At 49.0% G+C, this 18463-nt stretch overlaps 1 protein-coding gene across 1 annotated transcript in view; it reads right to left on the bottom strand.

Annotated features, from left to right (window-relative positions):
* The window catches only part of BTC (betacellulin), a 35433-nt gene that overhangs the window by 1695 nt on the left and 15275 nt on the right, over positions 1–18463 (bottom strand). The window contains exons 3-5 of the mRNA XM_005284000.4: positions 9659–9776; positions 3010–3156; positions 1484–1591 (exon numbers count right to left, since the gene is read on the bottom strand). Coding sequence (XP_005284057.2) covers positions 1486–1591; positions 3010–3156; positions 9659–9776 — 371 coding nt within the window. The 3' untranslated portion in view covers positions 1484–1485. The remainder of the gene's footprint in view (positions 1–1483; positions 1592–3009; positions 3157–9658; positions 9777–18463) is intronic.

The raw sequence follows: 18463 nt of genomic DNA, 5'->3' as shown, positions 1-18463 counted from the left end.
AGCTACGTGAATAACGTAGCTGAAGTTCGAAGTACCTTAGTTCGAACTTACCTCAGTCCACACGCGGCAGGCAGGCTCCCCCGTCGACTCCGCGGTACTCCTCTCGCCGAGCTGGAGTACCGCAGTCGACGGCGAGCACTTCCGGGTTCGACTTATCGCGTCCAGACAAGACGCGATAAGTCGAACCCAGAAGTTCGATTGCCAGCCGCCGAACTAGCGGCTGGGTATAGACGTACCCTTAGGCTTTAAAGGAGGGGGAAGAGGTGTCTTTTGTGTAGGATTTTTCAAATCCCTCAGTGCTGGCCTAACTCTGCTTCCAGCGAAGTTGGCAATAACGCTTCCACAGGAGCGGAGTTAGGCCAATGTTGAGTGCTTGGGGAGGAGGAGTTCAGGCCTGCCCAGAAGGGGAAGGAGGCCAGGGATGAAGCCAGGGAACGTTGGGAGCCAGGGGGAAGCCCACACAGAGCCTGGCTCACGCTAGCGAAGGACCCCCCTGGCCACGAGTCACTGGGCCCTGCTCCCACTAGCGGCACGGCTGTAGGAACCGAGCGGCTTTTGGCTCATCTCGCCCCCGGTAACAGACTGAACACACACTCTTCAGACCAGGAACAGTCTCTAATTCGGGTGCCCAGTACAATGGGGACCTCGCAAACCCAGACAGTTATTATTATAAACCCCCACCTCCGACGGGGGCTGCAATTAGAGGAATTTCTGCCAGCACTAAGTGCCACAGGGATTTTCAGTGGACACCTTCCTGACCCCCAAGCCTGGCGCTTCCCCAAGTACGCAGTGCCCCTCCACAGAGCCTGGGCCATCGCTCCCCTTCGTTCCCTATGTCAGGGGGGGTTTACACTCCTCTCTGAGACAGAGTGTCTCTCTCTCTCGCAGCCAGGGAAACCATGCTGGCACCTGCTAACGACAAGCGTGTTTGAAGCGTGGCTCTGCTCTAATGAATGGGGTGCCAATGGTACCTCCTGTGATGGTTCTTGGTGCCGTGGGGGGAGCGCCTCTAGTCAGTCGTATTTCCTCACTCTACTGCCAGCACATGTCCCTCCTTTCACTCCCCTCTGCCCTGGCACAGCTGCAGGAGAGCACAGGGGATCCAGCCCTACTCACCCCTCTGCAGACCTTTCACTGGGTTCCAACCCCGCCCTCCTTCCTGTCCATCCCCAGCCCCCGAATGGAGCTGCAGAGGGGAACCCGAGGGATGACTCTGGCCTGCAGAAGCCCCATGTGGGACAGGGCAGGAGCTGGAAAGAACACTGCTTGGGTTGGCAGGGCTGGCTCTTCAAAAGGATCTAGTTTTTAATTTTAGACTGAGCAACTCTGGTACGGAGTCACCGGGAGGCAAACAGAGATGCCCCTAGGGCCGTTTTTACAGAATCACTCCTAACCCAGCTGCTGCATGTGGCGTTTAAACCGGACATCGACAGGGCTTCGTTTTCTGCATCTCCCCCCTCCCAAACCCCCCAGCCTAACTCACCTTCATGCAATGTCCGTCTCTAGGACATCCTCCTGTTTGGTAGGCAACTCTTTCTCTAGCGTTTCCATTTCTTCTTCCTTTCTCCTCCTGCGGCGCTTCCGACAGTGACTTGCAAAGCAAAGTCAGCGATTAACCCAAGCTAGCTTGGTTAGTAGCAGAAATTCACTGTCTCTTTCAAATCAGATGTACTTCCCCCCCCACCACCACCCCTTAAAGATAATATTTTAAGACCCATAGAGCACTTCTCAGAGCCCTGTATAAACCATGATCAACCCTCCCAGCACACCTAGGAGATCATTAACTCGTCTCCACAATTTACAGGTGAACAAACTTGAGGTCAGCTCTCCTCTAACCCCTATTAAAAATCCATGCAGACTCCCACTGACTTCAGTGGAGGTTGAAAAGGGCCCTGGGGCTCCAATTCAGCAAAGCACTGAAGCCTCAGGCCTTCCTAGAAACGGCTATAATTAAATCGGTACAAAAACGGTGCCTAGACCAGCCCTTCCAGCGGTCAAGTGAATTGTCCACAGCGGGAGTCCAGGGAAGAGCGAGACTGGAGTTCTAACCCATGTACTCAGACCCACTACCTCCATCTTCAATTCATCAGTCACTCTTGGGAGGCATTCGTGGACCCCATTTCTCATTGCCACTTGCTTGTATACCAAATCAATGGGTAACTTCTGTCCTGTTCAGTGCTTGTTCCAGGGATTAGCAGGCCCGGTACAGGGGCTACTCCTTTTGCAGCAGGCATTTGCATCGGTCAGAGGTTCTTGGTGGAGTAAGAGGGGAGTCCACCATCCTCAAAAATAAATGTGAGAGATCTTTGGGGCAAGAACCGTCCTATTGTTTGCCTGCACAGCGCCCAGCAGAATGAGGCCCTGGACCACGACTGGGGCTCCTAGACACTACCACACTACCAATCGCTACCCTGCAGAAAAACCCAATGCTGGCATGAACCCAACAACAGTTTTCACCTGTCAGGTTGGGTCTTGCATCCCTTGAAATCAATGGCAAAGCTCCTAGCCACTGCAGTGCAGTGCTGCAGGATTGGGTCTTGGAAGGGGACAGGGCCAGTGTCAGCTGGCTTGGGCTTGAGGTGCAGGGGCTACAAAGAACAGTGCAAACGTTCAGGCTCGGGCTGGACCCCAGACTCAGATCTGCCCCGCCAGCTGGATTTCAGAGCCCAGGCTCTAGCCCAAACGCCTACACTGCTATTTTTAGCCTCACAGCCCAAGCCGAGGAGGCCGGGTCAGTTGGACTTTGTGCCACGGGTCTTTTATTGCTGTGCTGATGTATCCTGGAGATATTAGGAGCAATGAGAAATAAATTGTATTACAAAGCCACTATGGGAACCATCGTGAGCGCATCCCTTGACGCATTCCTCAAAAGCCTACTAGTAATGCCTGATGTTTCCTTTCCAGGCCAAACCCCCCGGTGGTAGAAGCGGTGGAGGAGTTAGACAGACCTCGCTAGTGTTCATATGCACTTGCACAACACAGAGATGCAAAACACACAAGCATACTTACTGACTGCACGTGCAGATGCATATTATCAGGCCGATCAGCGCCACCATGGCAACGATCAAGCAAATCACTGCAATCTGGCCTTGATCTCCTCTCAGGTAGAAGATGTCCACTCGCTCGCATCTTGCGCCCGTGTAGCCTTTCTCGCAGCTGCAAGAGGGAGGGAAAGCGGGACAACATAAAGACTTGGCACGCCGACGAGAACACCCGACGGTCACAGGAACGGGAATCAAGGGCCAGGTCCTTCGTACGCGCACACGGACACAATCGTCGAGAGCTGCATCGTAACTCCGGCAGCTGCCCTGTGCAAGGGGCAGCACATAGTCATGCTGTCCCAGGAACGGAGCCCAGCATGAAGCGTGGCTCCCGCGCCATCCATCCCCCTCGCTCTGGGGAATGACTACGTTACTTCACTTCCTTTCCTATGGCAACCAGGGTTCCACCACCTGGCTCACAGGCGGGGGGGCGGGGGGGGCCATCAGGCAGAGCAGGGGCCACGCACCTGGAGTCACAGTCTGAGCAGGGAGCAAGAGAGGGATCAACCCAGCCCCATATGAGCAAGGCTTTGCAGGATCGGGCCCCAAGTTACTATCCATTGCATCAAAACCCGGGGCCCAGAGGACCCTTTGGGTGAACCCTGCCACCAGGCTGCAGCAGCTGTGGTCAGGGATGGGTTAAAGCCAAGCATAACCTTTTTCAGCTTCAAGCTTGCTCATACATGCCTGGTGCAGCAGGTACCACCCAAAGCGTTAATACGCCACCCCTGAGCGCAGGGTGCCCCTTGGACCCTGGAACTCATCAGGGAGGGACACGGGCCGGTGATCGGAGACGGATGGTTTGGTTTTTCCTGCAGGGTCTTGGGCTTTGGCTCTCCAAGGAGTGCCCCACTGAGAACACTTGCTCCCAGCGTCACTCACAGCAGGCAGGCAGAGCGCAAACTTGCCCGGAGACCACTCACGCGCCAACACAAATCGATACCAACCAGAGACGACCTCCTGTTACAGCAGCAGGGCACCCAGTTTATTCTGGGAAAGAGACTGGCTAGTAAAGGCTCATTATCTTGGGCAGATTTCACTGTATTTTCAAATTTCTCAAGGTTAACTGCAGCATTCGCAAGGGTGCGGAGTGACCCTCGGCTTGGAACGTGGGGAGTCACTTTCCACCGGTGTGAAACGGCACAGCTGCCAAAAATCACCCTGGGCCTTGAAAATCTTTTTGCGGCAGAAATGGAACCTCATCAGCTGACTTGTGAGCCAGCCACTACAAGCCAAGTCCCAGTCCCCCTGATGAAGTGCTATCCAAGAGTGGACTGAATGTAAACACCTCCCCAGCTGTCTGGTGAAGCCGATTCCATGCCTTCTGTTCAGAGGGGCAAATGAAATCCACAGTACGTAAGGTACAGACGTGAAGAGAGCACACACAGGGAGAGAGACTCAGGGCAAAAAATCTTCATCCTGAATCTCTCTCCTTTCCTCCCTTAGGCATTGTGGGGTCAATCCACTGTAACATCCCTCCATCACCAGCAGTGCCCCCCACACACACCTGCCCACAGGAAGGCAAGCATCAGTGGGAGGTTGATCTGAAAGGGCCTGTCTACACTGGGGGGATTGCACTAGACTAGTGGCAGTGCTGGGTATAAGTGGCTTGCATACAGCAAATCTACCGCCCGGGGTTGAACCAGTGCCACAGCAAATGGTCTAGCTACACTGGGGCAATACAAAAACCATCCCTGCTCACACTGGGTCTTCCTCCCACCTCTACCCCCCTTTCCTACTGAAAACCACACACAGCGTGAGCATGCGAGAAATGCTGCACCTTTCGGCCTGCTGCCGGATATTTGCATTTCCCATCAGGAATCGCAATACAGCACACTAAGTCACCTCTACCTTTCCCAGGGAGCCCCATCTTATCACCAAGTTACCTAGATGTGTTCAAACAGGGTTAGCTGATCCTAGCAGTATAAACACCAGTGGCCCATCTACACTCGCTCTCCCCCGGTTCGAACTGGTGGAAGTGCTAGAGCAACAGCGTGAAAAGTCAGATGCACACAGACGGCAGGCGCTTCTGACTGTATAGTCCCTGGGGAGGGACTAGATTTTGGCACCCGGCACAGGGCAGAGTGAACACTGAACAAATGCACAGTCACCATCAAAGGAATGTTAGGGTGGATTACGGTAATTAGCATTATCTAAAGCTCACTATTCCCCCAAATCACAAGCACCGAGGCACCGACATGAAGCGTGCAGCCGTCATTCTAACAGCCATTCCAGTACAAAGCCCAGCCAGTTCGCCAACGCTCAGCAGGCGAGGGGCTGTGTGAATGTTTCAGAGGCCAAAAGCGGAGACTCATCCATATCTTGGCCCCACATTCACGAACGGAGGGTAAAAGGTTGTTCAAACCTTGCATCCCACCTTCGCCATGTACCTGTGCAGCTGCCTTCTTGGAACACTTGGGGGGGAGGGCTTGCAAGGGGGAAGAACAGTGACCTTGGTTCCTACCCCCAAAATCTTCATGGGGCAGCCACTGACTTCCTGCCACCAGGCGTGCGAGGCCATGTCTACACTACCACTGCCGCAGTAATCGCATCACTTGCGCACGTACTTTTGCTCCTTGTGTCGGCGGTGTGCGTCCTCACCAGAACCACGTGCCTCGATTGTACTGTCAGCGTGGTACGACTCCTGAACGCCATTAACAGTCGACAGAAACAATGCAGTGTCTACACAGACACTGCGGTGACCTAACGACATTGACCTTGACTCCACGCTGCTCGTGGAGGTGGAGTTAAGTCAGCGTAGTGGGGCAGTTACATCGGCGGGAGCGAAACTGAAGCATAGACACTTCCAGAGTTAGGTGGACATAAGCTGCCTTGCGTCGACCTAGCTCCGGAGTGCAGACCAGGCCTCGGTGTGCACACATAAGAGTGAGGGCAAGCAGGATCGCTAGCCCCCACTTCAGCCAGGTTCTTATGCCCTCACTTTAAGCACAAGTTGCTCCACTAAATCAGTGGAATTAGTCACGTCCTTAAGGCTAACCATGTGTTCTCTTAACATATGGAGATATACCTATCTCCTAGAACTGGAAGGGACCTTGAAGGTCATTGAGTCCAGTCCCCTGCCTTCACTAGCAGGGCCAAGTACTGTCCCTGACAGTTGTGGTGGGTTCCCCCCCCCATCCCTAGATGGCCCACTCAAGGATTGAACTCACAACCCTGGGTGTAGCACGCCAATGCTCAAACCACTGAGCTATCCCTCCCTCTTGCTGAGGAAGTCCTGAATAGGAGCGGCTTGGTTTGGACAGTGGAAAACCTTTCCCCTACTTTCCAAAATCACCAGGGCAAAGGCACAGCGATCAGCTTCCACAGACTAGGCCTTGGGAGACCTCGGGTTCAGGTCCCTGAGACACACAGACTCCTGCGGGCCGTGAAGCTATGGGCACTAAAGAATGTGAAGCGCTCATACTACGGCAACGGGGCCAGATAAGTACCTAGACATCAGTTTTGAAAGCTACTTTTATTTCTGTGTAAGAGGAAAGTTTAGATTATATAGTCAGGCACAAGCTTCTCCCGGATATCATTATTGCTCCTTATGGCACTCTCAGTGCAATGGAACTGTATGTTGAAAGACTTCAGCCCAGCAAGGAAGAGTTCTCATGTGCAGGAGACCTAACGAGTAAAACTGGAGCGGTATGGGCCACGTTTTCCCAGCAGGCAGTGGATATAAAATGAGGACACATTTTGAAGAATGCAATGCCCAATATTTCCACCTCTCTCCCGTCCAATTCTTAAAATGCAAAAAAACTAAACAAAAAAACCCCGCCGACAGATTTTAAGATATTTAAAAAAAACCACGAGGATTTTCACTCCATGCACCTGAAGAAGTGAGGTTTTTTTACCCACGAAAGCTCATGCCCTAATAAATCTGTTAGTCTTTAAGGTGCCACCGGACTCCTCGTTGTAAGATATTTTTGTTCATCTTGGAAACTCTCTTCATCATGGACAATTCACTCCAGGTAATTACAGCAAATGGGGAAATATATTGCACTGTGTGATAACACTGAATGAAGGACAAAACTGTGGTTAGAAAAACAGACAAGATACCGGTGTCACATCACGCCCATATTCTTCATAGAAATATTGTTAGGATATGAATATGGCATAACTAAGCTATGTTTTACGCAAGATAGGTCCTGTGAGGTATCATTGGAAAGGTTATGATCTACGGAATGTGCTTCCCCAGTTTGTATACATGTATCATTTCTGCATCTGAAGTTAGGAATATTGGCTATGTAACAATTACAACTGTGTGTGTATTTGGGGGAACGCCCACCAGACAGTTGGCAATCAGCCTGGATGAGCCATTAAGAAGAACAACAAGACTTTGAAGATACTAATCTCCCACCTTCCTGAGATGTTGCTTTGGCACTACAGGGTCATGTGATGATGTCACCGTGGGCACTGCTGGTATTTTTCCACTGGAAACAAAGGATTCCCGCCTTTTGTACATTCTATTTAAGGCTGGGAAGTAAGTCAACCCTGTCTCTTCTGCACTGCTTCCCCGCCCAGGAAGGAAGACTGCTAAAAACACCTGGAGAAAGGCAAGGGCTGAGTCCAGGCTGAGACCGGGGTCTAACCTATAAAGAGACATAACTGGAACTCTGAGCTGCAAAAACCCTGCAACCTGCCTAAAACAACATTTAGGGTGAGAAATTACTATTTGTAACCTGTTTCTTTGGTGCACTAAGCTTAGTTTGTATGTTTTGTTTTATTTGCTCAGTAATCTCATTCGTTCTGTTTGCTATCCCTTATAATCTCTTAAAATTTACCTTTTGTAGATAATAAACTTATTTTTTGGTTATTTCAAAACCCAGTTTGTTCAATTCGGGGGGGGGGGGGCGGGGAAGGGGCAAAAAGCTGCGCCTATCTCCTTCCACCTTCAGGAAGGAGGCAATTTTTAGGCGCTTGCACTGTGCAGATCTTTCCATACAGCGCAAGATATTATTATTTTGGGTTTACACTCCAGAGGGTGTGTGCACTGGAGTGCTGCCCATTCCCCTAGCGGAGTCCTCCCATGGAGAGCTGATCGCAGACCTTGGGTATGGCTACACTTTCAGCTGTACATCGCGTTGAGTTAAACCCGCCTTCGTACAGCTGAGTAGGGAAAGTGCTGCAGTCTGTCCACACTGACAGCTGCCAGCGCATGGGCGTGGCCACATTTGCAGCGGCATTGGGAGCGGTGCATTATGGGCAGCTATCCCAGCATTCATGTGGCTGCAACGTGCTTTTCAAAAGGGGGGGGGGAGGAGTGTGACAGGGAGTGTGGAGGGAGAGAGAGTGGTTTTTGGGGTGCTGAGCACGCTGCCTTGCAATTCCGACCCCCCTGCCCTCCCTGCTTCTCATTCACTCGCTCAAAGCAAACAGCCAAATGTTTGCTTTTTCTCTCTGGTAGGGAGCTTTGAAACCGGCACTTCCGCATTCCTGGAGCCGATCACATCAATGAGAAGGGTGGCCCCTTGATAAGGGGATTATCACAGCGCAGCAAGTTAACTCCTCGTTCACATGGACACCCGGGAGTTGTAGTCACTACATATTCCTCTCGGGGAGGTGGAGTACCTGCAGCGCTGTAGCCACGGAGATACAGCGCTGTACGTGCCTTGCCAGTGTGGACGGGGAGGGAGGTACAGCGCTAGGGGCGGCTTTATTGCGCTGTAACTCGCAAGTGTAGCCAAGGCCTGTGTGTGATTCTACAGTTGGGCATATCCCTACTTGTGTGTGGGCTGAAAAGGGGCTTGACAGCCGGTCACAGCAACACAGAACGAGGGAAGCCCAGGCTGATGCGAGAGGCAGGCTCAGTGGGACCCCAGCACATCAGATGGCACCCCAAAAAGGGGGGGTCCAACCCGTCACAACCTTTGACCACTCCAATTCAGAGCAAGCTGATCCAGTGTCCCTTCCCGGCAAAGAACAGAAGGGCAGCGTTGCTGGAAAGCGGCAGGCGGACAATATTTTAACGGAATTTAGCAGCAGCTTAGCTAGAATTGCAGGGGAAAGATCAAACCCTTCGGGCTGCTACAGCAAGCAATCTTAGCCCTTCTCCAGGCTGCTTCAGGAAACGGATCGTGCTGCTGTTGAAGACAGAGAGAGCTTTGCCATTAACTACAATATGAGCAAGATCAGGCCCTTTATGAATATTTTTGATCTCTAGTTAAAAATTTGTTTACCCCAGACTTGTACTCAAAGTACATAGGAAGACAACTAGCCAAGCTTTCTATTTACATTTGCCATGAGAAGAAAGGTTTCACAAAAGGCTCCTTCCCACTATCATCACCTGTGTGCCTCTGTGTTACTGGAAAACCTAAATACTATTTGACACAGAAGGTTTTGCTTGCGTACTTTCAGCCGGCCTGGGAAAAGTTCCAACCTTGAACCAGATTCAAGACTTTCATGCTCTCACGTTTCAGTAGGAGCGTCTGCGTCACCCTTTCAAAAAGCTCCTGACACTTTGGAACAGCCCCCCAGTGCAGAGAAAGCAAGTGCGGGTTACGTGGATCAAGTTAGTTAGGAGTCGGTGTGCCGATAGCTAAATATTTCCACTGTTTCAAGCCCCGATTAGTGCAATTTTGTGTCCTTCCCCGTGGTTTGGAAGTTTTACTTACACGCAAGCTGGCGTCTCTTCGGCCATGACATATCGACATCGCCCTTTGACGCAGTAATGCTTGTATTCCTCGGGGCACTTAGAAAAGTGCCCTCTCCGCCTCAACTGTGTGATATTATCTGCAAAAAACAAGAGCGAGTTTTCAAAAGGACGCAAAACCAGGTTTAAGCTACGAATGATCAACTTCACTGCCAAGCTCCTCGCAAAACATTTCCATTCTGTATGTTATGTAGGTGGATAAAATGCTGGCCTGAACCCCAAAGGTAAAATTCCAGAGGAGTTATGAGGTGTCAGTTGAAGGAGTTAATTCAAAATAAGCACACTGTCAACCCCCTCATCGGATAAGCGTCCAAACCACTGCAAGAAAATTCAAAGCAAAGATCGGCGAGCTAGAAGGCTTGGCAACTGAAGAGGGATTTGATCCAGCAGACATTATAGGAACATGGTCAGATGGCAAGAGTCAATGGGATACAATACCTGGCAATGGGACAGATTAGGTCAGAGGTGGGGGAGTAGCAACGTAGCTAAAGGAGTCCATAGAATCTACAGGGGGAAATTCTGATTGCATGGGATCATGCAGTAGAACGTTTATGGATTTAAATCCCAAGTTATAGGAATACACATATGCTAATAGATCTCCAGATCAGGAGAGAATGTTATAATGGGTGACTTCAACTTCTCAAAGAAACTGTTCCAATGTCATACCAGGGCAAAGCTTCCTGAAGCTATTTCTCAACACTGGTAACAACAGCTAGTTCTCGAGCATGCAAAAGAAGAGGCTATTATCTACGGAGCCCTAAGTAACACAGGACTTGATTCAATAAGTAACTCTAGTTGAGTCGTTAGGCTACAGTGACAGCCACATAACTAAGTTCCAGATCTTTCAGGGGGGAATCCTGTGAACTAAGTAGCTCAGTGACACTAAACGGTAAAAAATGATTCAAAGAGCCAGTCAGAAGACGGAAATTAAAATCTTAGGATAGAGGCTACTAACATGGCCATGAAAAACATCACAGCAGATATTCACAGCCCTAAAGAAACCCATCCAGCTACGGCAGAAAAAATAGAAGCTACAATTATGATGGCTAAGAGAGAATCTGAAGAGCATTTCTGGGACACAGCTAGGTCTCTACATGGTTGAAAACAGCGTCTCCTGTTGTAATATTGGGCCAAACAACTGCTGGCCTTTCCTGGTCTATCCCCACGCTACTTACCATCTCATATACTATCAAAATGTTGACTCCCACTCCTGCTCTCCAAGGATGCCAGTCTCCACTGCCCACTTGTTCAAACAAATCCCTCAGTGTATTCACCCAAGCTGCCCCTTATGCTTGGGAGGCGCTCCTAACAAACATCTGCAGAGCTACCTCGTTGTCCTTCCTTCCAATCCCTCCTTCAAATGCTCCTTTGCTGCGATCGCTACAAAAAACTTGGCAATAGCTAGACAGCTGATGTGCCGAGACCACGGCCAAGGACACCAAACACTGCTGACTGACCGTTTCTGTAACCACTTGTCTATTGTCTTATGGAAGGGATCAAATTTTTGTTCTGGGTTTTTGCAGCACCTAAGCCAGTGGGGCTCCGATCCACAACTAGGGTTCCCAGGCCCTACAGTAATGCAAATAACTACTACTGTGTCAGAGGTAGACCTCCGAAGCGTGGAAGCTTCAAAAGGCTAGTATAGTGGGAAGTGCACTACAGGCACAGAGAATACCCAGAGACTTGTGCAGCGATAAATGTTACATGTACTTGTGTGAGCGAGGGATTGTATTCTAGCTCCCTGGGAGAAGGTTACGGTTTCCTCCAGGAACTAAAAATCAGCAGGGGGCAATTACTACAAGTTTTCAGACAGGTAACCAGCTCCACTGAAGTACTGCCCCTAGGCAGAACTGCATAGACTGGGCTCAAGAAAAGAATGGGCTGTTGGTATAAAGGAGCAGCGTGAACTGACTCAGGGACCCCCGTTTGATCCTCAAATTGACGTAAGACTAACAGAGAGCGCAAAACCCTGTTAGAAGGGTTGGAAGGACTGGAACTTGCCAGCCTCTCCAGGTGGAAGATGGGTGACACGTGGTAAGCTTAGCATGTGTGTCGACTGTTTACTATTGTGTGACGTTTTCTCTAATTGTTTTTGTCCTAAGTAAACAGACTGTGCTCTGTAAACGCTGACAGGTTGCTGGTAACGCTGTCACACACATGGGAGAGAGCAGAATTGCATGTGCTGGACTGAGGGCAGGCCTGCTGGGTGATAAGCACAGTGAATGGCAGGGAGCTGCAACTCTAAAATCACCATCTGGAGGGAGAGGGACGTGGATCCCGGACACGCTAGTAAAGCAGGTGCCAACTCTTGCCAAGCCTGTAGGTGTCAGCTGAGCACTGACAAATTCATAGCTGGAAACTAGTCCAGCTCACCTATATGTTAATATCGTTCAAGGCAGGCGTTAGACTTGTAAGGATGTGTTTATATTCTAGAAAATGCTTGTAAGTTGCTGCATTAATCTTACTTGTAACATCTATATTCCAGGCTACAAAGTACAATATATGTGTATTATAATTGTAAAAATGCCTGCCCTGAACTTGTGACTACAGACGGGAAGAGTAGCTTCCCCCGCCCATCCAGGAGGACTATTAAAATTAAGTGGGCCATTGTAGGACAAAAGCTTTTTTGATTGCCCCATCTACCCATGGAGAAGAACATGCAGAAGGACTCGTCCCATTGGTTGGAATGTAGGAAGAGGGAAATAAAGACAGTAGACGAAGATTGTTCATCTCTTTGCTGTTTGAACTCTTACAAGGGCTGGAGTTATGCAACAAAAAGCAGAGATCCCCAGGGTCAACCTGGGTTAGCCCTGAAAAGACATTCAATGTCACCTTTTGGAACCACAGACTGAACTCATTTGTGCATATAGGATACCTGTATTAACCTATGAATAACTCATTTCTTTTTCCTAGTTAATAAATCATTCATTAGTTTCCTATAGGATTGGCTACCAGTGTTGTCTTCGGTGTGAGATTTAAGGTACAAACTGACCTGGCATAAGTGACTGGTCTCTTGGAACTGGGAGAAACCTGAATCTTTTGTGATTTTTGGGGTAAGTGACCATTTATCACAAAGTCCAGCTTTTGCGTGGGTGACAAGATAGACTGGAGAGCCCACAGGAACTGTCTGTGACTCCATGGTAAGACTGTCACAGGGATCTGGGAGTTCACATTTGTTACAGAGTTGGTGAAATCTAGGTATAGAACATACCACCAGGTTGGTGCGTGCACCCTGTGGTTGGCACACTCAGTCGTGAACCACTCCAGACAGCATGACGATATCCACCCATAGATGGCTGGAGACTTGAGACCCACAGGGGTACCCTGGAGGGGGGGCAGTTAACCCTAGAATTGATTTAACATGGTTAACCCTACTAACCATGTTACAACAGGGTCCCTGGACATGGCTGTCACTGGAACCCTGGGTGGGTACTTGGGGGCGGTGGGTAGGGTAAGTGAGCTCTTCTGGCCCGTATTTGAGCACAGCTCTATACACCGAGTAGGGTATCGGAGAGGTATTCCTACTCAAAGCCATATTGCTGTGTGAGCCAAGGAGCCGTCACACACATGAGCAGATGTTCCCCTTGGCTATGGCATGGCTCCTCTTGACCAGGAGGGTAGGGTCTCCTAGCACCACCCAGCACAAAGTGAATAATAAAAATTACTTGCAAAAAAGAAAAAGTAAGTGTACAGTTGTGACGGGGCATTAACAATAGTGACCCTCAAGTCAGGAAATCCCAGCTGTCCAAGTTGCTCCAATCACAGCAACGGCTGCAATGAACATCCTACTTCTCCCACAGACAACACTCGCAGCGTTCATATTCTAAAGGTTACGTGTAAAAAACAGGAGTAGACGTTATCACATAGGCACAACATGGCTTTATGGACCCCATATTATAAGTGGGATTTCCTGACTCTGGAAGGCCTGATAATGCAGCCTTTGTTCTGTGTTAGAGAGATTTCCCTGGCATTTCACAGAAAGGAGGAAGAGGGAAATAATCTTGGCTACCTGCCTGGGGAGGTTACCAGCTTTCCCAGCAGAACCTGCCAGGCTCCCCAGACTAGCAGCTCTTCCCTGGGCAGAGCTCTTAAGTGCTGTAAGTTCCCGGTCACCGCAGTTCTAGTAGAGCCAGCTCCAATTCTGGCCTGTAACTGCTCCTAAGTTTCCTGTCGGGAAGCTATTCAGCCTGAGGAGGTTACAGGTTTAATCTGGTTAAGGTTACACTGACTGATCTCAAAAAGCACCTACACCATCAGGGAAGGCACACGCATACTTTTTTCCGGTCACTATTGTATAAAAGACGACAACATTATTCAGTCTTCTAACGTTCCCGCTGGTCAATGGCCATACTTCTTACCAAACATAAGGAGCCTCGTCTCAACAGCCAAGCGAGTTGCTGCATAAATCCTCTGCCTACCAGCATGAACCCATCTGTGCTTCTACCCACGCCAAAGAAAAGCCACCTCCCGCTAAACCATGGAAGCCAGACTTGGTCAGGGCAAGATGGACACCACACTCTTCTCCACTCCTCGGCCGTACCATCCATCCGTCCATGCCCACAGCACTTGTCACTAACCGCGGTGCACGAATGCTGCATTCCAATGGACCCCAGAACCTCTCCAAAACTACACCGCTTCAGGGACTCTTCCGAGTGTTTGGAATTAACCCTCCATGCTTTAATAATTCACTGTCGGACGGGTTTGATCCAGGAAAATGGCCTCTCTCAACGAGTCCCCCTGTTTTGGACACCTGCAGAGTTCCTCCAAGAGTTCAGTCAACTGGCACTGAACCCCTAACCTTCCCATGCTCTTCAGGAGTGGAAGCCATTACCAGAGACATTTCAGAGGAGGTCCCAGCACCACGAAAGTGCTACCACACTGCAGGGCCAGGGGAAGAAGCTAGAGGAACAGAAGTTAACATGGGAAGAAGAAAGGAGCAAAGGGCATGCATGATGGAAAGGGAGGATGCGGGATAGGGAGACGAAGGCACAGCAATAACCAACAATTTCTGTAGGAACATGTCTGAACATTTTTGCTTCCATGAATATTCAAATGCCTGAACGTCACTATTGCAAGTACTCCTGGAAAAGGTATTATTTGAGTATTTATTACTCAATACCTATTTCAAATTGTACCTTAGGTTATGAGAGTCCCAGGGCACACTCATTCGTGAAATGAGTCACCCAATCAGGGACTAGAAATATCACCACGGGATTGAAAGAACCATCACAGCTCAGAACACAATGAACGCAGCCAACACCCTGCACAGACCGTGAATTATTCTTTGAAGAGATTCAGGAAGAATTTCAGACAGACATTCAAAAATTTGACAACCTGCTGCAGGACAACATGCCAACAGGGGCAACGGGGGGCGGGGAGGGGACTCCACAAACATGTTGAATGCTATTCAGTGTGAATTATTTGGCCAGTTTAAGTTTTTAGAGCTTTTCTTTCTCCTTCCCTCCCTCCCCCCATTTTTGGTGTAATTCTTAATATTTAACAAGCTTAGAGTTTTAGGAAGGTCCTACCTGGCTCTGACCATCTGAGCTCACCAGCTGTTAACGTGTGTTAAGTATGCATGAAATGCCAAGCTCTCGTCATCTACTATTCACTAAAGCAACCTTACCTGCACACTGAACTGTGAACACCTAAATTCCCTATCCAAGAGCAGGAGGCAAGCGATGTAGCAGAGCAGAAACGAAGCCCTCCTCCCTCCCAGAAGTAATCATCACAAGGGTTAAAAGTTAATTCTAGTACAAAAGAATAATTAGTCTGGAGTGTAGCCTTACCATGCTGGTACTAAGCAATATTCACCAGCACCCCAGGGGATTATGTTCTCAATGGCCAGGATATCTAAACCTAATTGCTGTCTTCCCTGTTTGCAAGAGAGGGATGGTAGCCCAAGAGACTGTATTGGGGAGGCGGGGGGAAGAGAGAATAGCATGGTGGCCACTCGGGTCAGCCTTGCTTTCGGGGCCATACAAGGCTTTTTGGTGGATTCGGTGTCCCAAAATCATTCGTTTTAAGAATCTGCCTGACGTCAATATATCAAAATGCTCAGCAGTGCTAGTGTCGTCATCTCACTCTCACCACCCCATCATCAGTAAGCATTTGCATAATGTGGGGCATACAAAATCAAGGTAGAAGACTTCTAATACCTGAAATGCATGTATCTAACATTCGCAATATCAATCAATGACCATACATATGTGAACAACAGGGGTACATGAGGAGGGGATTTGAGGGTTACAGCACAGACCTCAATCTTCATTTGAAACACTGCCCACTCGTTTTAATGTGAAAAATATTCAACAAATATTATTACACATACACAACATTCTAATTCTAATAATAATTTTAACCAAATGCTTTATTTGGAATCATAAATGATTACTAGCGTTCTCTCTCATTCAAACTACAGTTGAGTGTCCTGATATAGAATTAGGGTGACCAGATGTCCCGATTTTATAGGGACAGTCCCAATTTTTGGGTCTTTTTCTTATATAGGCTCCTATTACCCCCCACCCCCATTTTTCACGTTTGCTATCTGGTCACCCTATATAGAATCATAGGACTGGAAGGGACCTCCTCTAGCCCAGTCCCCTGCACTCATGGCAGGGCTAAGGATTATCTAGACCATCCCTGACAGGTGTTTGTCCAACCTGCTCTTAAAAACCTCCAATGATGGCGATTCTACAACCTCCCTGGGCAATTCATTCCAATACTGGTCACTATTTGTCAATCAACATTCTCATCTGCAAATGCTAAAGCTGATTTGGTCAGGTCATTGCAACACACACACACACACACACACACACACACACCCCCCACTCTTCACCTCCATGTCCTGCACAGAATATGGTACAAGGCCATATTGGCACTGTTATATCCACATTTCACAGATTTACATGGTACCACACTCCCACAAGAGCACTCGCTCCTCCAGATATTCTGAAGTTTATCAAGTGAGACATTGTCTGGTACAATTTTTGGAAACAGATTTGGAACGGTCATCGCATATCCACCCATACTGAAGTGGATCGCGTGCTGATGCACGGGGAGACAAAACATTTTCCCACACACATCTGAAGATGTGCTTGTTGGACATTTTTCTATAAATGCTTCCCAGCTGGTGATAAGGAACTGAGCGCTTTGGTGTTTACATGGTACCTTTGCCAATTTATGCGGCAGATGATTTCCACCGTGCTTCAGACACGGTGGCACAATTTGAGTGTCTGTAGCATGCAGTCATGAATTTGGCTGCCCAGCAGAGAAGGCAACACGTAGCTTGCAGGAGCTTCACCACAGTGCCTTTGACAAGGCTAAAATAGGAAGTTCCTGTACCATAGTCTAAGAGTGCACAGGCAGCTAGGAGTCCTGGTACAATGTTCCGGTGTTGCCCAGCAGTAGTACAGCTGTCCATTACAGCTCTCTCAGACTGGGGGTTCCATGATCACTAAAAACGTTACGCACGTTTCAAGCTAATGATGCAAGAGGTAGGGCAAGTACATCAGCATCACCTGATAACGCCGACTTCCCAACGGTTGTTCTTTTGCAACCCGCACCGTTTGTTGTGCAAGGAGGTCGTTGGCTTCCTCATGCAAGCTGGCCATAGATCATCTCTGCTGATCACCACACCTGTCTGGTTTATTTCAACTGGGAGGATGTTGTGTCTGCCTGCAATAACCAGCTAGTGAAACGTCTTGTCTTGAATGAGTTCTGCACCAAATGATGTCAATCAACTGTTTCTTATTTTCAGGTACTGTCAAGACAATTTTCCGTGGAGGCAGCTGTCTACTTGTACTCAAATGATGCACTCTGCTTGCTTCTGTAGCTCTGTTAGAGCCTGTGACACTCTTTGTGCTGAAGTCTTTGCCCCGGTCAAAGACAAGTCATACATCATTTGCTGCAAAGGTGACTTCTTCTGAAGTATGTCTAGTTGACACCTCTATCAGCTGCTGCTTCTTTAGGTAGATTTAGCCGGGCAATCCTCATGTCACCAGAGGCAGCGAACGCTGACGTTGGTACAGGAGTGAATGCCTGTGACAAAACATTCTTGAGGTCAACCTCTCATTAACTTGATTGTAGGCCTATCGCTCTTGAATAGATAAGGTTGGTGTCAAATACCTTTGTTGGACCAACCTGTACATGCTTTTTGGTCACCACCAGCATCTCTTCTATCCTCAGTATTGTGTCACAGACCCCGGCAGGCCAGTTACGTTCAAATTCTTGTATTTAGCAAATTCCAGTTGTAAGTGCGTCATCGGCATTGACTGGTGCCACACTACTATTGCCTCTGTGTGCTTAGATGGGCTTAAGGGACTGATGCATACCTCTAGCTGCTTAACAATGACTTCTCTGTTCATTGTATCTGCAACAATCCTAGGCTTCATTTCTTCTTTGGGGATCTCTTGTATTGTATTTGAGGTGTGCTTGGTTTATAATATGTTAGCATCTATAACGGTTCAAGAGGTCCCTTCCAACCCTGATATTATAGACTTTAAGGTCAGAAGGGACCATTATGATCATCTGGTCTGACCCCCTGCATGCTGCAGGCCACAAAACCGTCCCTACCCTTCCCTTGACTCTGCTGATGAAGTCCCAAATCCTGTGTCTTGGTGACTTCAATTTGCAGAGAACCCTCCTGCTGGCGATCCCTGCCCCATGCTGCGGAGGAAGGCGAAAAACCTCCAGGGCCTCAGCCAATCTACCCTGGAGGAAAATTCCTTCCCGACCCCAAATATGGCGATCAGTATGACCCCGAGCA

Source organism: Chrysemys picta, chromosome 5 (assembly GCF_011386835.1).
Source record: "Chrysemys picta bellii isolate R12L10 chromosome 5, ASM1138683v2, whole genome shotgun sequence".
Lineage (NCBI taxonomy): Eukaryota > Metazoa > Chordata > Testudines > Emydidae > Chrysemys > Chrysemys picta.
The sequence above is the reverse complement of the archived record's forward strand: the minus strand, read 5'-3'. Positions and strand labels throughout refer to the sequence as shown.